Here is a 26,473-nt window from a genome sequence, read left to right on the forward strand (position 1 = left end):
TGCATTGTAAGTAATTAATATTTTTGTGTTGACATTTTTGAAATAGGGAAAAGTACAAACATTGAAAATACAAACTATTAATAGCATTTGAAACATAACTCAAAATCAGACTTTACAGTGCAAACAGAGAAGAGGCAGAAGATCAGAAAATCAAATTGCTGTAGAGATAACAGCACAGTGCTGAGAAATGAGAGCAGTGGTACTGCCTCACATTAAGGACACGAGTATTAGGTCTTTCAGTACACCAGTGTAAAAACCTTCACCTCACTGTGGTCCTGACCTTCCAAGCACTTTTATTATAGCAACCTGCAGCAAGAGCCTAGTCGCTGCCAGCAAGAGGCTGCGAACAGCAGCAGCTTTCATCAGCTTCAGGGGTACCTTAAGCTGACCTTGTACATACTTAGCACTGTGCCAGACATGGGCTGGCCCCAGAGCAACTGAGTGAGCCACTGAGGTTACTTTCCAAGCTCTATGCTGGGCTCTAAACTTTTGCCATTATCAAACTAATTATTTCATATTAAAAGCCTCTGGATTTTTTACAAAACCTCCAAGTGGAACTCACACTTCTCATCTTAACCTAACATGCTCAAGGGCAGATGTAAAATAGGGTAGTTCAGTTTTGCCCTTTAATCTCATATTAAATTGCCCAAAAATAGAGCCAGTGAGTAATATAACTGCATCCAAGAAAAGCTTAGATGGGCTTCAGTTCAATGTCTTCAACTTTTTTCATGTCAATAATTTCTGGGGTAGCATTTTACAAAACATCTTAATAGCCTTTCTGGGATGCTACTTTTTTAAATCTGACAAATATGAACAAGAACAAACCTCAAATAGCTAGTTTAAAACAATTGTATTTACCGGTTTTACCCATCCAGCATTAAAGTTGTTTTTTTTTCCTTTGACTAAAAAGATGTGCCTATTTTAACAATAACAACATACAGATCGGAAGCTACTTTCTTCCTGTTCTAGGTTATACTCCAGACACTTATTAATACTTTTACACTTATTTATGACCAATTATAAGGAATACAACAATAATTACGTAGTTACATAGTTTCAAGCAACTAAATTTTATTTGTATTAACCCATGTTTTTATGTTTAAATACCAGTTATTATCCTCCTGGTTCTGTTGGTACCGTCTTTCACAAGCAACCCAGCCAAATGTCTTCCCTATAACATGCAAAAGTAGATAAATGCAGATGCAGAACTGGTTGTTCTAAAAATGAATGTGGCCATCCTGCTTCCCCAGAATTGAGAAGTGTGGTATTTGCTCAGGAAACAGGCAAAGCTTGAAATGTCAGCACACATCTTACTTATGCTGGTCTGGTGACTATTTAAATTTCTTCTCAAAGGTTTTGAAGTAAAGCAGGCATGGAGAGTTAGGAGAATACTGTGGCATCTTTGGTAAAAGAGTAACTTAACAGCACAAAAAGGTCATTTAAATAATTGCTTGTCTTTAGACACCACAACCTGTTTGAGATTCCATTTAGCCTAGGTTTAATATTTAATTCATTCGTACATGATGTTCTGGTTTATACATATTGCATGTATGTGTTTTCATATATCTTCACAAAAATTAGTTTCTGTTCATGACTTGAAGGATTCTTAAATTGGCAGATTAACCTGTTCTATTTTTATTATGTCCTAAAAGTATGTTTTCAGCCTTAAGTAATTAAAGAATTCAATGTCTGTAATAAAGTAGCAAAACTAAGTTGTTGTATAAAAGCTTAAGATGTGGTTCAAAGTACTGCTTTGCTCTGAAAAATTACTGTAACAACAGTATGCAAAAAAAAAAAATCCATGTTTGTTTTGCCTTGGTTCTGACACACCAGATGCACTTTTTGTAGTTGCTGTCTTTTAGGTTGGGTACCCCTTCCAGGCCCACAAACCCAACCTTGGCTCCTGCTGTTACCCAGCATTATTTCTTGCTCACTGTCTCACTTCCTGTAACTAAAGTTCCCCCTATGAAACTGTCCTCATTACAGTTGTGTAATCCCAGTTTTTAAAAGTGATGCCCTCGGTGACACCTGTGCAAGCTGAGCTGAAGTTGTGTAAGTAACCAACTGGCTCTCTTAAATGGGTGCTAATAAACAAGTCTGCACAAGAAGATATAATCCAGTTTACGTGTGCTCGTTCTTTTTTAGCTGAGCTGGTTGGAATAATTAATAAGTGTACAAAATATCCAGGCATGAATCATCACAATAGTTACTGGATCTCCTCTTGAATGCTACAGAATTGTTGAGCAAGTCTGTCATTCTTCAGAATTAAATCATGCCTGGAAGCAGAATTGGCCAGTGTGTATTTGGAGTGGTACTGCTTGCTTTTATACCACTTGTACATTTACTCAGCCTAGAAATAGTAGAAGAGAGACTCTTCCCTTGCATTAACTATACCTTTGCTTACTCTGAAACAGTTTGACTTTCGCTGATACAATTCAAGAAGTCTCATAGAGTTGCATAGGTATCACACATAGGTGTAATTTAGGACATCCTTTAACAATCATGATTATATGCATGATAATCTTAAAAACCCCTAAAAAGGCAACCTAAAACCTTAGAAACTGCAAATAAACTTTTCTTGTTCATACATCACATCCAGAATTCTACAGTATTAAAGGGTTCTTCTTAGATCAAAACTGTGAATTACATACATAAATACTTACTTTTTATTCCTTCTAGGTCTCAAAGCTTGAGGTGCCACAACCCTTGGAAGACACAACACGAAGTCCACATAGAGACAAATTTGCTACAAAATCCAAGTAATTCTGTGTTCAAGCTCTAAAATGCAATGTACATTTAAAGCAATATTATAAATTCCATTTACCTTAATGTGTTTAAATATTGTCAAAGTATATATCTACTTTTCAGTTTGGCTAGTTCTACTGTTACATCTGGACATACGGAGTCTTATAGTAGCTTACTCTCTAGCTTAATAGAAGTCTATAGACTGATACACTATATCAAAATCCTGTATACAGCAAATGATTAAAGACAAACATCAACAGGTTAAATTTGAAGACATGTAAGACAGGGTTTCAACTGTATTTTATTTAAACTAATTAAATATTACAAACATTTATGTAAAATTTTCACATTTTTCATCTTCCTCATTGTTTTATAGTAGTTGAATTCCAGTAGCATAGTATTTCTGTAAAATGTCAATAGAAACTTACCTTATAAAACAACCAACCACATTTGTAGAGTGCAATAGTCCTACAATTTTAAGCATTGGAGCTGTTACCTGCTCTAATCACAACATGGCAAAGCTGGTTTTGCCCTAGATCTTTAGGTATATGTACCTTATATAAAAATATTACTGAATTCCTAGTCTTTTCATTTTCCATTCAGTTAACAGAATTAAACCAAATCTGCTTAATTTGAACAGTTTGTTTCTCTCACAGTGCTGAGTATCCATAGCTGCCATTGACTAAAGTGGCAGTGTCTGCTCCTGAGCTGTAAAAACAAATGGACCAAAAGCAATGGTGATTAAGTCTACAAAGAGGATAACAATGATTGATTGGCTTCTCTGAGCAATATAGATTTGACAATCTTTGAAGTAAAGCTCAGCCTGACATTTAAATTCCTGTGTCATTTGTTTCTCCAATTTAACAGCACTTGTATGAAGGAAAGTATGACCCTCATGAAGCTGTATGGCCCTCAGCTTCAAATACTGACACAACATCAGACATACACTAACAGGGAAGCAGCACACTTGAAGCAGTGAGCACCAGCAAGCAGCAGCATGCAGCGTAGAGGCTTAAGTGACCATCACTGTAGAAAGAATTAAGATTTCACCAATGGAACACCCCAACTAAGCAAAACAGTTTAAGACACACCTTTTCAGAGAAAAGTGAAAAGAGTAAATCAACAGGTTCTATTAGGTATGTCAAAGAATCTGTATTGACCTACTGCATACAAAGACAACAATGTACAGAAAATATATTTGAAGGCAGATTCAATGATCATTCATTTATTTAGTTATTTTAGCAGAAACTCTTTATTAACAAGGCAAGATTTATAGTAGCTTCAGTAAGAATTTGTTCAAGGCAGACTCATAACTAACCGTATATTTTGCAACTGCACCCATTTCACAGCAGAAGTTCAAACATAACCTTCGTTTTCTGGCTTCTAATTAAAGGTTTACAATGAAATTGTATCTAACTTGACTGTTTAACTACTCATTAATGATGCTGAACTCGGAATTTCACTGTGACATCCAGTACCACTGTCTGTAGTAACTGCACTACTAAGCACTGCTTTTCAGTCAAGTGAACAATTGTTCTTTCGAGTGGAAAAAAAAAGCCTGTCTGCTCTAAAGGAGATTGTCTTCAAGAAAAATGTGCAGCCTATGGTATCAAAAGACTAAACTTATGCAAATACCAACACTTCATCAAAGAATAACGTATATGATTGAAAACATTTTCCCCTTTAAGTAACAGATAATCATCCCACACAGACCTGTCATCCCAGATTTCAGAAGGTTCCAAACAAACCATCCACTCCAGAGGGAACAAATGACCTCTCCTTCCAGCTAGACCAAACCAAAATAGCTCACAATGCTTTTAATGAAGACTTCTCTTAAAGTCCAGAAAATCAGCAGGTGGTTGCTTCTGTAAGAATATGCTTCAAATAAAGATGTAGGTTGGAGTACTTCTATTTTTTTGGTCTTTCCTAATGATATTCCATCAGAAATTTCCTACTTCATCTCCCAACAGTGAGAACATTATTTAATATATAAAAATTAACATGATGTTAAAAATAAGCATGGTGAGGCTATGCTGTATGATCAACTGAGGAAAGAGATTGAGAAAGTACAGGTTATAAAGTTATAAAATATTAACAAAACTAAACAAAGCTGTTTTATAACAGAATTAATTCACTTGCATGTCCCTTCTTTATGCACATCCACTTGAGCTTATTTTAGTAAAACATCTGATCTCTGCCAAGGCTCTGGTGAATGTTCATGAGTACTATCACTGGGCTTGTAAATTTAACAGCGCTTTTTTGCTCCAATGTGATTTCTAACATACAAAATGCAGTCTCCTCTGGAACTCTGATCATCTTCTTACAGTTCTTACTCAGTGACAGGAGTATTGAAAAGCAAATGACTACAGATCTGACCTGAGGCCTGCTTCACAGCAGTTTCATCAACAGAATCATAGAATCAACAGGGTTGGAAAAGACCTTTAACATGAAGTCCAACCGTTCCCAAGCACTGCAAAAGCCACTGCTAAACCATGTCACTAAGTTCCCCTACCCAGTTTATGAACGCTTGCAGGGAATGCCTGAATGCCTGAGCACTCTCTCTGTGAAGAAATTTTTCCTAATACCCACTTTTAGACTTCCCTGGCACAGTTTGAGGCTGTTTCCTATTGTTCCATCACTTGTTGCTTTTTACTTGTTAGTTGTCTCCTTATGTATAATTGGAATAAATTTACTGGTATACTCATTTCTTTATGTACGTTATCCTGAGGAATTCGGATACCAGGTTGTATTTATATCTTGATAGCTCGTAAGTCGGGTCGCATTTGTACCGGATAAGGTTTCAATACTTGAGAAGTATTTTCACCCACACAGTCAACCTGGCACCCATCCACGTAAGCTTCCAGTGCCAGGTGAACACCACACTTGAGACTTACAGTGGGAAGTGCAGCCTGGCGCGGCTCGCAGGGTGCGCGGTGGTTTCCACTCCGGTTCTGTGGAGGCGGCTGCGGCCTCCCGCGGCTCTCACTGCGGAACGCCACTCGATACAATCAACCCCCAGCTAAAACCGAGCAGCAAACACAAAGGAGAAGGTCGCGGACCTACCTCGCCCCGCCACAGCAGTGAGTCAGCCAGCCTACCCAGTGATAAGGCGGGCCGCGACGGAGATCTGGCCGCCGGCAGGCGCCATCACTTTTCTCACCAAAATGCACAACCCTCTCCCTCCGCTGCCTGCCGAGGAATAGAGAACCGGGTAAAAGGAGAATGCCTGTCCTCCGGCACCGCATTTAACGGGGTCCGCCCGCAGCAGCACCTCCCCTCCACATTAAAGCCATCCAAAGACACAACGCCCCCTTCCCTATACCACCGCTAGCCACGGCCCCGCGGCCGCACCCGCCCGCCCCACGCATGCGCGCCCACCGCCCGCTCGCCCCTTCCTCCCTGGCGGCGAGTCCCGCGCCTGCGCAGTCCGGTTCGCCGGCCTGGGTGAGGGCCGGTGCCGGTGTCCGTGTGCCGCTTCTCGCTTCCCGCTCTCCCTTTTCTCGGTGCTGACTCCGTCCTCCTCGGCTCCGATTTAACCGCTGCTTCCGACCGCCTTTTCGGTGCAGCTGTGACCGCCCAGCATTGAAGGGGAGGAGGCAAAAGTGCGGGGCGGGGGAGGAGGGCGGCCTGGAGCGGTGCTGCTCGTCTTTGCCAAAGCTCCGGTCCCTGCGGCCCCTGTCGGGGAAGGGGTGGGAAGGTGAAGAAAAGCAGCAGCTGCCTTGCTGCGGTCTCTGGACGGTCCGTGCCCGGCGGGCACTGCGCTAGCCCTGGGGCGGCTTCTGCCTCCTTTCCTTGGACTCTGGGCGTGGGGAGTGAGGGAAGGAAGGAGCCTGCGGCGATTCCTGGACCCGCGAGTTCCTCGCACCCGTGTAAGGCGGGGAGGGGAGAGGGGAGCAGTCTCCCTCTCTCTATAAAGGTGTTTTGGTGCTGCAGCAGGCTGGCCCGCAGGTAAGGCTCCCTGGGGCCCGGATAAGAAGAGGGCGAGGGCCCGGGAGTGGGGAGGGTGTCATGTACATATAAATCCGGACGGGGCGGGGAAGCAGGGTGGGAACCCGGTTCTTCGGGTTTAGAGGAGCGGGGAGGGCACGGCGGCTCGGGGGGGACTCCCTCGCCAGGTAGGAGAACAGAAAGCGAAACGGTAACGGCGGCAGCGGCGGTGTGCGGCCGCTGTCAGGGCCGGAGAGGGGAAGCCGGGACTGGCCGAGCCCTTCCGGCAAGGCTGTTCCCTCCTGCCTGCCGAGCTCGATCCATCGCCCCCGGCCCGCAGGCCTGCGGGAAGGTGCTGTTCATCCTCCGGATCTGAGTGGAAAGGGCGGAATGAGGGGGAGAAAGAGGGGAAGGAGAGAAAAGCAGATGACCTGAAATCACAGCTGTATTTCGGTGCTTTTCGCACTTCCTTGAAGCGTGTTACCACAGCTTCACGGTTCCCCAGAGCAGCAAGCAGGGCGTGCCCATTCGGTGGAGTTGTGGTATGGTTCAGGCAGGCTTTGTGATGCTTACTTGGGGTTTTTTGTTTTATTTTAGGCCATAGTTTCTTTTATTTTTTTTCTTTGTATGCCCTGCTGCTGTCATTGCAAAGACTGTTGGTGATGATAGAGAGATGGACACATTCGCGAGTTTGGAGGGAGCCTGAAAACAGCTCTGTGCTGTGATCTGCTCCGCGTGTGTTAAGTGATATCCAGTTTGAATCCTGGCACGATACTTTGAAGTGTTATGTATTTCACTGATAATAAAAATGCTTTGTAGGTGAAGCAGTACTACATTGAATTTATATGATCTACTCGGTGACTCCCTCATTTTAGACACACTTGCAGACATTTTTGGCTTGAAATGAGAAAAGTTCAGGATCAGTTTTACCCCTTTAAAGTATCAATGTTAACATCAGACATCTTTGGAGGTTTGTAGGGGTTTGGTGATAAATTACCTGTAAAATTTAATCAGCACTTCTGTGGTGAGTTCTTTGAGCATTTATTGTCGTGGCTATAAAGTGCTGTAATTAAATGTATTGGGGCACAGAAACAGTTATCTTAATATACATCTGCTTCCTCACTTAATGTAATTGCTTAGTGATGATATAGGAACAGATGAAAAGCGCTCTAGCAGTGCGGAATATTTTGATATATGCGAAATGCTTTTTCCATTGTTTTGTGTTCTTTGGGTTTGGAGAAGTTTACCTTGGATTGTCAATCCACTCACCTGAACTGAATTACTGGCTATAGCTGAGAACTTGTAGATAGAAAAATATGAGAAGAGCCATGATCAGACAGCTGGAGCACCTCTGCTATGGAGACAGGCTGAGAGAGCTGGGTTTATTCAGCCTGGAGAAGAGAAGGCTCCAGGGAGACCTTAATGCAGCTTCCAGTGTTCAATTAGGGCATACAAGAAAGGTGGAGAGGGGCTTATTACAAGGGCAGGACAAGGGGGAATGGCTTTAAGCTGACAGAGAGGGGACTGAGATTAGATGTAAGGCAGAAAATTTTCCCTGTGAGGGTGCTGAGGCACTGGCACAGGGTGCCCAGAGAAGCTGTGGCTGCCCCATCCCTGGCAGTGTTCAAGGCCAGCTTGGAGGGAGCTTGGAGCAACCTGCTCTAGTGGAAGGTGTCCCTGCCCATGGCAGGGGGTTGGAACTGGATGAGCTTTAAGGTCCCTTCCAACTAAACCATTCTATGCATCTATGAAATTTGTCATGTGTAAGCTTGTTCCCCTAAATATCAGTGCTTCTTGTGAACGGACTCCTAATGAGCTTTCTTTTTGTTTTTTCTTTAATGACTCTAGTTGTCTCAGAAGATGGCATAGTACGTCAACACATGTAAGCATTAAGAAAGTGCTGTTGAAATTGGGCTGCAAGTAGTGAGGATCTGTAGAACATGTTGACATCTAGACTTTCACATAGCATTGAAGTTGGCATGTGCATATAGCCAAAAAAGTAGAATGGTATCATATACAATTAAATACTTCTGGTCTATAATGCCAGCAGAGGATTACAAACCAGTAACAGATTTGATACTAAGTGATAGTTTGTGTTTGTAAGAACCTGATTTGAAGGTGCATGGTGATAGTTATAGATCAATACAGTCCAATAGTGATAAAAAAATTATTAGAGATGCTTTCTGAGAAAGTAATGAAATTATTCTATGAACTTTCTGAGAAAGTAGTCAAAATCTGTTATCTTGAACATCTGGAAAGTAACATGTAAGTGTAATGGATACTTTGTGTTTATGCATTACATGACATTGAAAAATAGTTTCTGTAAATAGTACTGTCTGCTTGTGGAGATGATAAAGTTACTATTTTTTTCTTGGGCATGCAGTTAAGAGGTGCTTTCAGGGAAGAGGTGGAGGGGCACCTCCCAAAGAGTCAGTGGGGCCAACTGTTTTTATGCCTACCAGCCTGCTATTACACCAGAGAAACAGTCAGCAGAAGTGGTGCCTGCTGATGGAAGCAACAGCAAGGGGAGAAAGCTCTAAGGAGTACCCAGGAGAATTTGTCCTGCTTTCTTCAGTAGCTTTTCTTTGTTGTACTGTAGCTGTAGCAGTAGTAGAACGGGTGTAGGAGTGTATTAAATTGGTAATGGAAAAATACCTTAAATAGTTGCAGCTTGTTACTGGACGTGGGTTGTTACCATGGGGTTCTCTGTTTGTTTCATTAAAAAGTAAAAATTGAGCCTCAATATAGTAGCAGTGTTTTGTTTTGATTTTTTTTAAATAAGTACTGAATCATTCTTTTGCTAAATGACAAAAAGGACACTCATTCTGAAAAAGTCAACAGTGCAAAAATGATGGTTGTTCCATTTTAGAATAAACACTTATGGGAGGTTCTTGTGGCTTTGTTTTTTATAATGCATTCCATGGTGCTTGTTCTAATACTGTTATTTCCTTATATTTTAAATCACATTTGATTTCTTTTTTTATGGGTCTTCATCTTTTGTGGTAGCACTGTTTCTAGAAAAGTCCCAACTGTTGCACTGCTTCTCTGAAACATACATATGCTTTACATTGTGTCCCAAGAGATCCTCTGTTGAGTGACCAGTGTAAGTGCTCTGCAGATGCATCTTTCCACTGATTCTAATCTCCTGCATGTAATGTTTTATTTTGTGAGGTAATGGTATTTGCAAGTGCAGCTGTTAGCAACTGACTGGCAGAGAACTCATACTTCATAAAATAAGTACCACTGCTTGAAGCTGTATCACTGCATGATGTTGTCTTGGAACTTTAGTAGTTTACCAAGACTGAGGTAGGTCACCAGAGATAGTTTGGTGTCTCTGGAGGCTACATTGATACAGTTAATGTGTTGTATTACTGTAAGTTTACTCACCCTAACCAGGCACAATTATACCTTACAAGTTCCATCAGGCAACACTTTTGCAGACTCTGTAATGGATTTTTGGTTTTCTCTACTGGTGACTTTCTGTTAATTGCTAGCTTCATAACACAAACTGAAGGATTTCCACCTTCTCTAGGGAACTGTCATTCTATTGCTAAATACCAGGAACTCATGAGAAGTTCTGTGTTTCTCAGGTCTTAAAATGGCAAACAAACTGCAAATATACTGCATTAAAGGGGTAGATTGTGCAGTTCTGAGCTGTCAACTATCCAAAGGACAACTTTTTTCCTGAAGAAGCTGACACCAGTTTGTCTGCTCAGAGCAGAAACCTTGTGCCAACAGTTTCTGAAGTGGGCTGTGATTAGAGATGAACAGGTTTTTTAAAATGGAAACACTATTCATGAACTAGAATAACTTTGCCAGTGGTAAGCACTGTAATCTTTTGGCAGACAGTAATTATATGCTTTTCTCAGTCTTTGCTTTTTTGCCTTTAATGTTAGGCTCTTTTCCTGATATTAGCAGCTCTTTTTGCAGTAGCTCTGTTTTTTTCTGAACAAGGTTATTCTAAATGAAAATTCTAAGTGAGTCCTTAAAATTATTGCATTAAAATCCTGTTTATTTCCCTTTTCTGCTCCCCACACGGTCCTTTGTTCATTCATGATCACACTGTGATAGTGCAGCTCCTTTTCATTCTCAGGTACTTTTGGGCACATGGACAGACAACAGTAATTCCAAAGAACATACCTTTGTATAGGGACATTCTTCTGGGGAAGACTCTTGTGTTAGTCTTGCTTAATTTTAACTGAATTAATGTATTATTATTCCGTGTCCATTTATTTCTGTGTGGTCTTTAGCATTTGCTTTGATAAATCACTGAAGATTAAGCAAGCAAGGTTTTGATTTCCAATGTGAGTCTTTCTGCTCTTTCTCAAATATGAATGCTCCTTCTGCTGTTTCACAGTAATAATACCTCTAGCTTGTTTGTAATTTTGTGTTGCTAGAGCTGCAGTTTCATGAGACAGTTCTTTAAAATTGCTGGGTTGGGTTTTCCACTGTTCTTCCAAGCACATAAACTTTTAGAACTTTACTTTAATTGTGGGTATGGTAGCTTTCATACCTTCATTCAGCAGCTGCATTCATGTGAAGTAAAGAGCAAGTTTTCAGTTGTGAAGTATATTTAGATTCTTTAATTTAAACTCCAACATCATTGCATGGCACTCCTGCTTCTTAGGTCTTTCCTTTTTATTGTACTTCAAGCATATTTTGAACTATGTTTAACATTTGTGGAACTGTCAAAAATCAAAACAAATGACCACTGTTTATGCTTTATTAACAACCTGTGGTTGGTTTGCTGGTGATGAATAGGTTGTATTTTTCACTCCTGCTTCTTACATTCGTATTCTTTATCTGTTAATGTTTCATAGAATAGTTAGAGTTGGAAAGGACCTTAAGATCATCTAGTTCCAACCCCCCTGCCATGGGCAGGGACACCTCACACTAAACCATATCACCCAAGGCTTTATCCAATGTTTTTCTAACCTTGTTTGTTCAAGTAACCTTCACTGAGCTTTCTCTTTTGAGTTCTTAGGCTCTGATTTCAAGGAATTTCAGCCTTCCTCTGCTTTACTGTTCCTCTCTCCTGCTGGCTTCACTGCCTTTCAGTCCTTATGAAGTAAAAAGTATTTAGCCACTAATTTAAATTGAATCAATTTGTAACTGAAATCGATCACACAGATTATTACTATATATTCTGTAATATCTTTAAGGTTTGTTCAGAAAATGTTTAATGCTATGTCTTGTTTGTTAAGAGACAGATAAAACTTTAACAAACATAGGCATTTACGTATTCATACTGTGGAATTAATCAGGTTATATTTTATAATGAACAACTTCCCAGTAGTGTTTATCCATCTTGTCATGTGTCAAAGATAATTACCAGCAGTAGGGTCAGTTACCCCCATTGCAGTATTCTGTAGAGCTTCCTTTGTGATCCACTCAATTCAGATATTTAAAGGTCTGTAGCAAATAAAAACACTAACTTTGCAAGCAGACACTGCAAGAAAGTTTGAATGGATATTATGGATAGAAGGTGCAATTCCTTCTCAGGATGGAAAGAATTTACTTCCTTAAAGATTTAAACTGATGTTTGTGGCTATGGACTTGAAATGCAGGGCTGCTGGCTTTTATTCCAGTATTAATCAGGAAACTGAGGCTGAGTGGTTCTAGGACAGGGCTCTTTTCTATGTTGGATCAAATATACAGAGATTGCTTCTTCGTAGGTTTCATTGTAGGTGAATTTTAATTACCTTTTGGTCTTACTTGAAAGAGAAAAGGGAAGTTTCAGTCTGTCTATTTATAGCCTGCTCACACTGTAGTATCTGAATGCCTTGCATGTATGTGATGCCAAATACACTGGCATAGACTCAGGCATCAGAACAGGTGGTGCCATTGAAGGTGGTGAGTGATAGGACCTTAAACTGTAGTGTAACTTCTGTTTTGTGTAAGATGGGTCACACTTTTTTCCTAGACAGTGAGAAAGAAACAAAGAGAACCTTTAGTTAGAAGGTAATAGGAAGAGGAGTACACAGCAGAGACTTGGGGGAGAGATAAAATTTGTATGTGCCTGAAGTAAAGATGAATCAGAGGGAACTTAAGGGATTTCCTCCCTGGTCTTCTGGTTTGTTTAGTGACTTCATACACTTGTTTGGAATGAAATACAACAGGGTGTCACTTCATCAGTCATGTAATACAATATGTGACCCAGCCTACAGTAAGAAATAAACATGTCATAGGTGTGACTCAGGAATTCTGAACTGTTAATGCTGAAGATTGTAACATACTTTGCTTTTATCATCTTTTATAGTTTAGAAAGGTGTTGTGAAATGAGTGGTTACTCAAAGAATAACCCTCAAAGGTATTAGCAAGAGCTATTTTAATATGATTTATAAAGGCACAACTTAGCAGGATTGATGGCAAGGTTCACTCTATTGCTTATTACATGGATGAAGCATACAAAGCAAAATCGGGGTGAAATTCAGCTAAAGACAATTGATACAGAGACCAAAGGCATGAAGGGTAAGGGAGACACACATTGAGGCATGAGGTTCAGATTGGACCTGCTTGCTTTCTAAACTCCTGATGGAGCCTAGGTGCAGCTGGTGTCAAGGATGGGATGGATTGTGGTGGTGCATCCTCCCCCATCCTCTGAGCTGCTTCAGGATCTCAGGAATTTCTGACAGGCCTTGGCCTTTGTGTAATGTATTGGGTGCTGAAGTGTCCCTTAACCATACCAGGAGCTTTTATGAGGCTAGGGAGGGAAGCAGTGATTGTACCAGGGGCTCCTGTTGTCTGGCTAAGGTGGAAAGAAAGAGAAGGGGTAATCAGTCATCCCCTGACAGCCTTGGAACACTCCTTCCCTTGATCATAGCCCGAGTGGAACGGTACCATTGTTACTGAAGTTTTGAAAAATTCCTAGCAATTAACTGACTTGGGTCTTGAGTTTGCCTTAGAGGTCTCCAAACTGCTTTCTGCATATTTTCATACATATATGTATAAGTCAGTCTGAGTGCAAAAGATAAGTTTGCTTGCTTGTTTTTGAGACTAAACAGAGAGGCTTTTACCAAATGGATTAACAGTGGGAATACTTGTCTTGGGCCTTATCTCAGAGTCTCTCTTCACCCTGGTTTTGAGCTCTCCTGTCCTACTTCCAAGACCCATCCCAGCCACTGATAAGATTGGGGCTGGAATCTTGTGTTTCTTCCTGAAAGTGTGCTACTGTCTGACACCAGAATAAAGGAAAAACAGCAGTAGCAAAAAAAACCTCATGTTGTGCGGGAGTAACAAATAAATTGACCCATGAGCTGCAGGCAGATGGCAGAAGAACTCCCTGGCTGGTGAGTCCTGTGCGTTGGTCCAAATGCCTCTATTTTATCCAAACACTCTGCACTGCAAAATGAACGAGCAGCCTGTGGAAGAATGGATGGACTCCAGTGGGGGTACTTATGTCCACCCTTCCCCATAGGAGTGTGTTCATTAACGGATGATAGAAGTGCATCTGTGTTGCCTTCAGATACTGTGGTTTTATTCTTCTGCTACTGATCTACAAACACTGTAAGGACAACTTTATGGTTTTTACACAATGAAGGAGTTGTGCACCTGCAATATTGAGTATGTTCAGCTTTCATCTCAGAATAGCAACTTGAAAATGAATAAGATTATTGCATAATTGTTGGTATCTCTGCTATGCAGGAGCTTTTAAGAAGGAAGGGGACGTGTCTAGTTTCAACTCTTTGTTGTCATTTATCTCATGAGCAAATACCTGTCTCTTCTTGTCTGAGCACATTAAGAACAGTAAAATACCTGCAGAATTTGAGGCAGGATAAAAGACTTCCTACCTGTAAGGAGAAGAGAGGACTAGTGACAAAAAGGGGGAACAAGGATGGAAGCTAAAATACAAAAAAAGCCATGGTGCTACTTGGTATCTTTGTGTGTCAGACAGTACCCCGACATGTTTTGGCTTTGTGATTGCTGTGTAAAAAAATAATAAACTTAAAGCTTTGCTTGCACAAAAATACCCATCGTGTTTCTCCCCCACACACACTTCCTCTCCCCAATTAAACTGTAAGGAATTCTTGAACACTTGATGATTAGGCCTAGTATGAAAGGTAGTTCTTGCACTAGTTAGTTTTAAAAGGATAGCATATAGTTCCCTTTTAGACCTCTTACTTTTATGAAGAAAATCTTGTTCAAAATAAGGTGTATTCCCAAGCCTTATATGGGATACTTATCTTGTTTATGTCAAATAGCTGGACTACCACCAAATTCTGATCTGACTTTTGGAAGGAACTGGATGTCTGGAAGTAGGGCTTCTTTAGGGTATTTGCAAACACTGATTTAGATTATTTGAGTAATGTGCTGCTGTCTGTGGCTGTATGCACAGTGTTTTGCTTTGGTGGTGAATTTTATATCTTTGCAATTAATAACAGAAGTTTCTGGAAGAAGAGTAAGAGGGCATTTTATGTATTATAGTGGGTATATGATACTAGCACATTTCTCTTACTTCCCAGATTATGAATCTTGTTAGGCAAAAGAATGTTTGTCTAGAAACATCTTTAATTCTACTATAGTAAAACTTCTGTGTCAGTAGAAGACTGCAGATCTCATTCAGTTGCAGGTGAATGAGAACAGCTGTATTACAGTGTCAGTAAACCACAGCTACCTGCTTGGATGCTTTGAAGTTTGTCTGCTGGATCTATCTTTTCTGGTTTTTGAGAGCTGTAGTGACTGATCTTGTAAGTTTAGTTCTTGAACCTGTTGTTGCCTTCAAGTTTTCTTCACAGCCATAAATTTAAATGGATACTTTTTTTTATATATATGTTTGGGTTTTTTTTAGGAGTTGTGAAAAGCAACAGCATATATAGGTGTTATCACTGAGCAGGGAGCAATTGACAGCTGTGCATAACTTTGAACCTGTAGGTAAACAGATGGGTTTTGTTTAGCAGAAAAATGCTGAGTGTGTACCTTGTGGGATGCAGTGCTGTTCTGTAAAGGTGCCACAAGGCTGTGTGATCAAGTTTTCCTAGAAATACAGCTGCTGGATAACTTTATGCCAATGTCATGTAGGTTTCTTAGGTATTACATAGCTAAAGAATGGGAAAGTTTATTGCATTTTGGGGTGTGAATTGTTCGGTTTTAATTCTGTATCTGAAAATGATGTTTTTCCTGTCTGTTTTTGCAAATACAGAGCCGGAGAATAAAAATGGGAACTCCTGGATCAGGACGGAAGAGAACTCCTGTGAAAGACAGGTTTTCTGCAGAAGATGAAGCTCTGAGTAACATTGCCAGAGAGGTTGGTTAATTTCCAATTTCTTAAACTCAAAAGTAGGGATGAAAGCAGTCTTATTATCCAGAAAAAGTACTTTTTAACACGAGCATTAAGAAGTGTAATTAGCCAAAAATATGCCAATTAATATAAACTAAGAGTATTTTTAATAAGAAGTTTACTGAAATGTTTATACAATGAGATTAATTTTATCGTAAGTGCAACTTAACAAGATCACTTTTAAGCTTAGCAGATATTTTTATGTATAGTTATATATCTTAGCTAAAGATAAATGAATAATCCAATTGCTATTTCAGGTCTAAAACTAAAAAAAAAAAAAAAAATCCGAATTTATCCCATTGCAGTTTGCAGTATATGGTGAATATAGTGTATTAGGGTTGGATGAGCAGTAGTCATTATTAAAAGATACCTGTAATGCATTCAATTTCAAAAGTGAAAAGTCACATTTCTGTCGAAATAAGCCTAGTATGTATACCATACCAGAACTTAACCACGTCACCACCCGAAAAACTGGGAGCTGGAGGTAACCAGCCAAAAATGCAGTTATCAGGAAGTTGATATAAAAGGGAATTTTGTCCCACCAGATATAGGAAGGAGGAAGATGGAATTTAGAGTTTTACAGATGTCTATTTGGAGTTGAGGTTTTCTGGAAGTGCTGTGACTTGGGAACAAAAGCCTTAGTTCTGTTTGTATACAAATGGATACAAGAGCTTTAAGCTAGACCATCTACAAAGCTGCTCACCATACTTGTTATAAATGAGGGCAAAATGCAGATTCTAATTGGCCTTGTAATGTAAACTGTTGTCTATATATATGTGTGTGTATAGTACATATACTTGTGTTTGTAAAGCATGTATGTGATAGATCTTTGAAAACATTGCTTCTGTGTATTTTCAGATGCAGCCATTGGAGGCTGTAGGCATAGGAAGTGGTCTGTCAGCAAAAATAAGATATTTCCATTTAGTTGGTAACTTTCCAGAAAGCTGTGTTCTCAGAAAGCCTGGTGGAAGCTCTTGTTCTGCCAGATATGTTCTGTGTGGGGCTTCAGGTCATGTGTTGTCTCACTCTCAAGTTCTATCTCATATTTTTGGGGGAGAACAGTTAACAAAGGAGAAGGAATCTGGCTTTAAATTTCTTCTGAGTATTCTCTGCATGGTACCAGTATAATAACATCAGCTTGCAACTTCGCCTGGAAAGAAAGATCTCAATAGCAAACTATCATAAGCATACTTAAAACTAGTTTGGGGCTTTGTCCTCTTACATCAATTAAAATTTGAGCATAAGTGTAAATTAAACAAAAGTGAACAAAGCTGTGCCAGGGGAGGTTTAGATTGGATATTAGGAAAACTTTCTTCACAGAAAGAGTGCTTAGGCATTGAAACAGGCTGCCCAGGGCAGTGGTAGAGTCACTGTCCCTGGAAGTGTTCACACACAGTGTAGATGAGTCCCTCAGTGACATGGGTTAGTGGTGGTACTTGGCCATGCTGCAGAATGGTTGGACCTGATAATCTTGAAGGTCTTTTCCAACCTCATTGATTCTGTGATTTTCTGAAGGTTCTCCCTCCCCCCTTAATGCAAAGTTAAATTAATATGAGGTCTCACAGCTAAAGGTGTTATCTTGCAGAGGCAAGAGTTGAATATGTCTGTTCTGGGGATTAATGTATATTAAGTCTTCCCTCTTTTTCTGTCAAAAAAGAACTGGTAGACAGTTTGCTGAAAAATTCATGAAACTCATTCAGTATTCTGGTATTAATCTAAATCTGATTAAAATAATTAAAAATTTTACACTAATCAGCATACCATTTAAGGGCTAGGCGTTTCATATTGTCTTTAACTGCTTTATGTCTATTAATAATTCTTAAAACCTATCTGAATTGTTCTAAATATTCCTTCTGATTTTTGTGTTGGAGCTATTTTTTCCCTTTCTAATATTCTGGCATTTTTCTGTGTTTTGAGGGTCACCTTTCATGGCTTGTTAGGGAGAAGAGAACATATTTCAGAATTAAATGGCTTGTTACCTTTGTATACACGTTTTTGAGGCTTTGCATAGCACCCTTGCTGCTTTTCTGCTGCCATACCCAAGCTGCACTTTAAGAGTCTTAAAATTGTTACCCAGTTTTAAAATAGAGTGTGTAGTTGTATTTCATTATGAATATGGTATTATCACAATATGTACTGCTGTCAGGTTGCTAATCCCTCAGTCTGTGTAGGAGAAGCTGGCCCTCAGATCCATTGTCAGACAGCAGCTGTTGTCATTGAATTAGTAGCTGTAATTCATCATATTAGCTAACGTACGCTAAAGAAGACTTTTAGTTTAAAGGAACAGAATGCATTTCTTGGGCTTTAAGAGTAGAGGCTAGCTAAGAAAATTAAGCTCTATCTTTAAATAACATCTGATTTTACTCTGCCATGCATATACCTTATCGTTTGAGGCTGGGGAAATTTTGAGTTACCCTGCTGACATAAGGCGTGCCAGTTGTCAGTGCATGAATTTATAGAGTAGATGTACTTTGCTGTTCTGGGGCCATTATCTCTGCAACATGGTTTGCTTATCTTTTTATTGTCAAAGGGTGTTTTGTTCTTCAGCTTCCTGTTCTGAAATTACCTTTTTAGCAGATGTTACTTACAACAGTTGAATTGAGTTCCATAATCCAGAAGTCAGATGTCTTCTGAGGAAAACATTCCTAAAAGGTATTAAGAGAAGGTGAAGAGAGTATGCTGAACATGTAAGACTGGCACTCAGGATCATCTGCATGGAAGAGCTGCATAGAAGTGCTCCGGTCTTCAGAGCAGTCACAAAATGGCACTAGGAATTGTCAGAGTTTGTAATACCAGCAAAGGCTCCTAGTGTAGTGTATGAAGCTTCAGGGGTTTTTCCTCCAAATGTTCAGATTTCAGAAAGCACTAATCTGATTCTTTCTCACTGCTCTAACTTGACAAAATTGAGATTCCCTTGTTCTATGAACATGGGAAAAAAAAATCTGATCACTTCCTTTTGGTACCAACAAATACATGTATTCTAGGAAACTCTTTAGTACTGATCCAATAAATTTGTTTCTGTGTACTATTTTTTTTGCACTTACTGAATCTGATATGTCATGAAAATATGTAATGGAAGATAAAGGCTCTGTTGTAGGATGTGAAGGGTTTGGTCAAAGTACTTCCTCTGTAGATTTCTTTCATTTTCCTCATCTTTCCCCTCTTCACTTCTTGTAGGACTGGCACTGTTCATGGAGAGTTATAAGCTTTTCTTGCTATGGGAGTTTGCATTTAGACAAGCTGTCCTGTAATGCCTCTGCGCTAAACAAAGTACATTCACATCAGAGCAAATTACTGCCTTATTCCAAGAGCTTCTGAGTTACCAGACCTCTTTCTTTAGAACACACTTTGTATTCTGTTGTGTATTATTCTTCCTGGCATTGAATTCCCTGTGCTTACTGAAACCAAGGAAAACTAGAGGTGATGTACTCATCCAGAGACACGGATCTTTCCATCCTTTTTCTGAAAGCAATGCACTTTCCGTATTATTCAGTGTCTCAAATAAGATATTCTGAAGCTCTTAGCTTTCTTAGATTGGCAAAGAATGTAAGCCAGCTGGTATAGAAGACAGTTTCTCCTGTCCCATGGAAAGTTCTGCCTTTCCAAATAACAAATAGGGGTTGTCTCTTGAAACTGAAATCAAGACTGTAGTGGTCTGTCTGTAGTTTTCTAGGACTGAAATTTGTTTATTCAAGTTAAGCATTGCAAAGCAATCTGAACTGGCTCCCAAACTCCTAATAGCAAGGAATAAGGGCTGTATTTGGAATGCTTTTCAGTTCAAATGCTAATGGAATTTGAATGTCATAGTTACCAAGATTTTTGAGTGCTCTATAAATTACAAGGTCTGCTTTCTAACAATTCTGCTGAGAATAAAGAGGTATTGGGTATGAGGGCCTATGAAATGGTAATGCAATTTCTCTCTTGCTCTAAGGTTTGGTGAACAAAGCCCAAGAGCTGTGCTTTCAGTTAACTTGCTGGCTTCTTTATCTTTTTAAAATTGTGTACTTTTTTGAGAAATATGGTTGCTCAGATTAATAATTAACGTAACACCAAGCCATTTTTTACTAAAAAATCTCTCTAAAAAGCAGAGATGGTTTGATTTTGGTGATGACTTTTTTTTTTGTAGAATTCCCCTGTATTTTGTCAAGGGTTTAGTAAATTGGAAGAAATTGAGTTTCTGCTTCTCCTATAGGAATGTAAAAGTTAGGTCTCCGGCCGTAGGACTAGGGGAGAGTGGTGAAATGTGAACTGATTTTTAGTATGGATCAGTAAACATTCAAATGAACTTTCTGTCTTGATTTAAGAGAAATGTTCATAGATGTTAAAGCCTTGCCAAGGTCTAAAGGCTAGATGTGCATATCTGCTGATCTACAGGCAGAACTAAACCTAGACATATCAGCTGTTTGAGTCCTTTCTGCACCACATAAATGCTTATGTGGACGTTTATATGCCACAGAACTGTGATTACAGTCAATTTACAGAGTAGGACTGCTAGTGAGGAAGGACTTCCTGTTGCATGGGAATTCCTTTACTCTCTTGTGTGCTGTCTTCAGGTAGGAAGGAGAGTAGCTTTATGCTGCTAGGAAAAAGGATTGCGTCATGGCAGTCAAGAGTGCTAACACAGGCTTGGAATAATTTCATCTACATGTGCAAAATATACAGAACTGTTAATGAGAGTCATTTGAAGTTAAAGGAAACTGTTTTAAGTAATCAAGCTGCAATGTGTTTGCGTTTTTTCCCGTCATTATTTGATAGATATTTTGTACCTGTAGTTTAATCACCATGTAAAGTAGAACTGTGTGAAATATCCCCTGCTTTTTCCTGAAGCACAGTAGAAGACAGTTACTTGCAATTGTCACAATTTTCATAGGTTTCTCATGTTTTACATAAATCTGTGACAAAATCAGGAGAGAAGTACCCTTAACCAAAAGCAAAAACCTATTTGAAACTAATCAAAGTTTACAGTTTTAATAAATAGTATAAAATTAAATGGTTTGGGTGTTAAGAGTTATGAGGGTTTTTTTTCTGAATTTCATTGAGAACTGATTTTTTTTCTAACATCACAATATATATATAAATAGTAATCTTAATGGGGTTTTATGAAGAGATTGAATATTCAAACCATTATGCAAAAAATGTTTCTTTAACTTTCAGTATTTCCAATTTCTTTTTAGGCAGAAGCCAGGCTTGCAGCCAAACGGGCAGCTCGAGCAGAAGCAAGAGATATACGGATGAGAGAGCTGGAGCGGCAGCAAAAAGAGGTAATGTAAATCATCGGAAATTGTTGCAAACCTTTGGTACAACTCTAAATGCACTTGCATCAGGTTTTGCCTTTTGGTGCAATTCAGCTGCATGCTGGGTATTTTCAGCATCAGGCAACTGTTAGCTGCTCTCTCCAGCCACATCCTTTCCTCTTCCCCCTTGGGTTATATATTTGAAAGGATGATTTGCTTTGTATTTACCTGTGGATAGCATCTCACAAAAACATTCATGTGACCATTGATTTTCAACTTTCTTAATAGTTTCACTCATGTTGTAGAAAAAACATGCTCTATGAAATAGGCTTTTGGTGTTCTTCTTTCATATGAAAAATAAAACATTTTTTGTGTGATTTTTAAATTCTAGCTTTACCGGCATAATCAAATGTTTGGATGTTTTAGCTTTAACAAATATAGTAAGTTCAATGTTAGCAATCAAAATTGGACAAAGATTAATATAAATGTTTATCTTTAGATATTTAAAGGGCTGAAGCTTTCCTATTACTGCTTATTTAATTGAAATGAGCAGGAGAAAATGTAAGTGTCAGAACTCAGGCTTACATAAGTAATTCTGCATAGAGGAACAATTTTCAACTTCTAATGTGAAGTTTAATATTGTCTGGATTTGAATGACAATATTTGTGGCTGAGTCAGCTGGTGACTCCTGTGCTTTTGTAAGAACAATTACTTAAGGCAGTTTCTTTGCTGCTTTTTGCTGTGCAAAAGGGCCATGTAAATATGGATAACTGGCAGCACTGGATAAATAATAAATGTGACCTTTTCCACATGTGACCATTGCTTAATGTATAGGATAAACTACTGTGAAAAAGTAGAGAGAATTTTTAATGCATTTATAATATACTTAGTAGCCATAATTTGGATATGTGACTTTGGATATGCAATTTTCAGTCAATTTCTTCCCATATGGATTATACCAAAAGTATTTACAATAAATAGCTATTGCCAGGATCTTTTATGGAAAAAAAAAGGCAAAACAAAAAACACACCAATGGGCTAATATTTACACTTGCAGTTCTGTATTTCTCCTAAAAAGATTGATTTTCTGTAGCAGAAAAATCCTAGGAACTAGATTTTCAGCAGTCTAAATATTTCATGGTTTGGGTTTTGACACAGATGCAAAAAATTGAGAATATATTATTTATCATGATTACATTCAAATCCATGTAAATACTGATTTTATGGGTTTTTTTCCTGTGGTAATAACAAGTGCGGTTCATGAAACATGATTTTGTCTTAGCTTTTGACATGGTTCTCATTATTCCATACTGTCACTTTTCAAAATGTTGTAGGTATCTGATATGATACTGACATGGCAATTAACTTGGGTATTTTTCAAGTTTTCTGATTAAAGAATCCAGTCTCATGTCCAATCTGTATTGTAAATGGTTTGTTTATTTTTACATTCTATAGCTTTCTCAGCATTCATATGATAGAAAATGGGCTCATATCCAGAAATGGATGGTAGGCTAAAACCACCTGTTGTGCATGGGTTTGCTGCTCAGAGAACTAACATGAGAGTTGGAGGAAGTAATTTACTAATGTTTTGCTGTGTGTAATTTCCAAATGTTTTATTACTGGAAAAAGTTACATCTAAGCTATATGTGAATGTGGAGATGCAATGTACCTTATGGCAGCAAAAAGTAAACTATGTAATGAGATGCTTTTCTTAAAAATCAAGCGGGTTTTTTGTTTCCACCATGTGCTGGCTTGGAGTCTTGAATATTGAAAATGAAATTACATTAGTTTCAATCTAGCTAAACATCTTTCCAGCAGTGAAATATTTTTATTGTAGTTAACTTGTGAGGCTTGGGGGTTTTACTTGTTTTTTGTAGTGGACTTGCATTTATTTGTTTCCTCTTTGGGTAACATTGCAATGCTGGTCTTTTCACTTACGATTGAGTAACTTCTATGCCTTACAAAAAATTATTGTAAAAGATTTAAAAAGAAGGGGTGGGGGAGGGTAACTCTATCACCCCATGCATCACTTCCATCCTTTTACCCTTAACCCTCTTTTTCAGTGAATAATGAAAAAGTATTTGACTGTTCATTTATTTAGATTAAATCCACAAAGTAGGAAGGAGTGGAGATAGTTGAGTTACAATATGAGAAAGCTGCTGTTCAATTTGTACTAATTTAGTGCAGTGTTTCCTTAGAGAGTTCCTTTCTAGGCACATGGGAGATGAGTCTCTTTTTATGTTTATAAGGAAGTGTTTGTGCTGTGGATATTTTGAATCAAGAAGATTTAAATAGTACAAGCAGAGACTAACCATAATTTCAAGTAGTTAAAACTACCATGACAGTTAATCAGCACTTCTGTTGGGAAATCCTAGAACTGTCATTAGAGTTTCATATACAACAAAAGTTGTACTGACTTTATATTGTTTCTTTGCCTAGCTGACATCTGTGTATATATTAGTTCTCATGTCACTTATAGAGTGATATAGGTTCCTGTTATCTCTTGGTGGAATGCACATTTGAATGCTTTTTTGCTGCAGAGCAAGAGTTCCCAAACTATGGAAGACAGATTACATCTGTGAGCAATCTCACTTCAAAACTAATGCCACCTTCTTTTTGCATTCTCAAGAGGCACATCTGCAGGAGATTTCTGAGCACTCCTTTCCCGGATTGGGAGACCCAAGCTCTGTTTTATATGAAGTGCATTTTTTAAACTTTAAATTCTTTGGAATCAAGCTTGATAGCTAGCATCAGCAGCTGTGTTTGCAATATGTACTGTAGTACTTCCTTTATCCTTTAGCCTGAATATGCTGAACACTCCACACTGGCTTTCTATTTTCTAATTGTATTTCAGGAAAAGACTTTTTACTTTATGTAAATTACCTACAGAAAATTGTATCAGAAGCTGAAGTCCTGCATTATAGGACCATATTATTGCCTGGGGTGTTACACCATCACTTAAGAGGAACCTTACATAAATAGCAAACTGCTTGAAAGCTGCAGATGTTAATAACAAGTATTTGTCCATTCAGACCACAAGCACAAACTGTATTTAAAACTGGCAGTGATTTGACTATGATGCGTTGAAAGGTTATAGAGCATAAATGTTTAAACCTCAAAATAGACACTGTAGAGAGGAAGACTAGAATGTCTTGAAATGAACCTCTCTTCCCCCCCAACTCCTTTGGGAAAATTATCTGCTTGCGGAGTATTAACTAGGCCTCTTGAATAGTCACTAAATAATATTAAACATTTATCCAGTGATATTGTAGAAAATAACCAAGGGACCATAAGCAGTATGAAAGACAGACTTTAGGCATCCATCTATCATCTGGAGGCTGAGCTTTTAACCCTATAGATAATTGGATTACAATCTTTAGAATAGCTTGCATGATGAAAACTGCAGGAAGTGAGTCATTTAAGGGAGGGTTTCTAGTTCTAGAGCCCAAATGGAATAGTTTAAGGTTATTCATAACACGCTTACGTACTGTAACTAAAAATTTGAGAAGCTTATGGCACGTGAAACATTTTAATGTTTAAATTAGTTGTATTTTTGTCCTGCTTTATTATGTTCCTTTGTGTGAACCAAAATTACCATTCTCTGATCTTTCAACAGAACAAAAGGTATTGAGGTGCTTTAGCTAGTTGTCCTCCCCCAAATTTCATAAGTTGGGTTTGTTATTTTCACTGTCATTGTAGAGCAGAACTACCTATAGAACTTAATTGATCTATTTGCTTAAGAAGCTTTGTTCCTAGAATAGCAGAGAAAATCTGAAATATGTATGAGGGAACTGAGAAAGATAATCTCTTAGGGCTTAAACGACTTTGTAAAATGTTCACAATCTGACACTAGTAATAGTGTAGTAGATTTCTTACTAATGTAATTTTGTAATGCTTTTAAATTCTTTAATTTTTTACTTTGGTGTTGTAATTTTAAAAATCTTGTACTTTTTCCTGCATTAATACAGTAATCAAAAGAAAGATTAACTACTGGATACTAATTATTAACTGTATTAACCCTCCTTATTTACATCACCTGATGTAGTATGTTGGCATACCTATCCACATAAGGTGAAATCACTATTCTTTTGACTTGAATAGGTTCACTTACCACAACGTTTTATTAAAAATAATACGTAGCATTACAGGTGCTAACAGCATGTTGCCATTGCTTGTTTTTACTTTGTCATCTTTTTTCTTAAATGAAATAATTCTGCATTTCTTCTTTCTCAGGAAGATTCAGAGAGGGCCAGGTATTCTCACCGGTCCAGTCGACATTCCTATTTGGTTTGTGTTCAAACTGTATACTTTTCCATCATGGCCTTAAAAAAAAAGTTTTTGGTTTTGGTTTGATTTTCTTAAGGAGTGGGTGATACTTTTTTACTCTTCTCAGTTTTAGAGTTAACATTTTGTCACACATAATGTTAAAGTTCATCTGGTGTTCTATTTCTATCAGTATTAAGGTAGTTTATTTTTATATATGAACATCTTTATATTTAAAAAGACTCTCAGTTGTCACATTTTAATTGACTGTTTTTACTATGAGTACCTTGTGCTTCTTTTTTCTTTACTACATATATTTATTTACAGTATAGTTTTGTTGCTGAAAATAATTGAGTAGGTTTTTGGAAATATATGTAGCTCAACAATCAGTTATTTGGTTTAACATATATTTAATGATGAGGTTTAAGTGTCATCTTTCAGTGCTATTCCAATCTAATGTATTTCATTTCTTTCTTTAAAAACTGGGTAATAGTAGTGACTTAGGCTTCGGATATTGCCAGATAGGAAAAATTAATTGGCTTGTCTTGGAATGGTAGGGGATTAAGATTTCTAAGTTTTCAACTGTCTTATTATTGCTACTACATGTTAAATCTCACTATCAGATGGGAAGGTGCTATTAATGGTCAAACACTGGTCTTGATAGATAAGTCTTATGAGAAAAAAATAAAAATCTCTTTTCCATTTTTCCCTATGTCAGAAATTCCATGAACAGGAAAATTATATTTGATAAAGTAAATACTTCTACTGACTCGGGGATCCTGAATCAGTGCCACCTACTAAAGATGAGGAATACTGATCTGTAACACGGGCTTTCATTCCAAACTGATGCTGATGCTTGCCTGCTCATTATTGTGAGCTGCTCATTTCTTGCTCTTTAAGTATTGCTGGGTTTCTGTAATATTTCTGGAAGAAAAACTAGTAGCACCTTAGGATACAATTTGAAGAAGAGTTTGGTAGGATGCCATTTTTTACTTCTTTGAGAATGTGGGAATATATTATTCATTGG

General features: G+C 38.4%; 1 protein-coding gene across 5 annotated transcripts in view; it reads left to right on the forward strand.

The window, feature by feature from the left end:
• Nucleotides 1–6,152: 6,152 nt before the first annotated feature.
• LRRFIP2 (LRR binding FLII interacting protein 2) overlaps nt 6,153–26,473 on the forward strand; it is a 51,893-nt gene continuing 31,572 nt past the window's right edge. For 2 of the 5 annotated variants that reach the window (XM_034065622.1, XM_034065630.1), the window contains exons 1-3: nt 6,158–6,693; nt 15,812–15,916; nt 21,124–21,210. In XM_034065622.1, coding sequence (XP_033921513.1) covers nt 15,827–15,916; nt 21,124–21,210 — 177 coding nt within the window. In that variant the 5' untranslated portion in view covers nt 6,158–6,693; nt 15,812–15,826. Of the gene's footprint in view, nt 6,694–15,811; nt 15,917–21,123; nt 21,211–22,638; nt 22,690–25,416; nt 25,471–26,473 lie in introns of all 5 variants that reach the window. The other 3 variants (XM_034065635.1, XM_034065636.1, XM_034065615.1) reach the window with 2 other exon arrangements.

Source organism: Melopsittacus undulatus, chromosome 1 (genome assembly GCF_012275295.1).
Source record: "Melopsittacus undulatus isolate bMelUnd1 chromosome 1, bMelUnd1.mat.Z, whole genome shotgun sequence".
Lineage (NCBI taxonomy): Eukaryota > Metazoa > Chordata > Aves > Psittaciformes > Psittaculidae > Melopsittacus > Melopsittacus undulatus.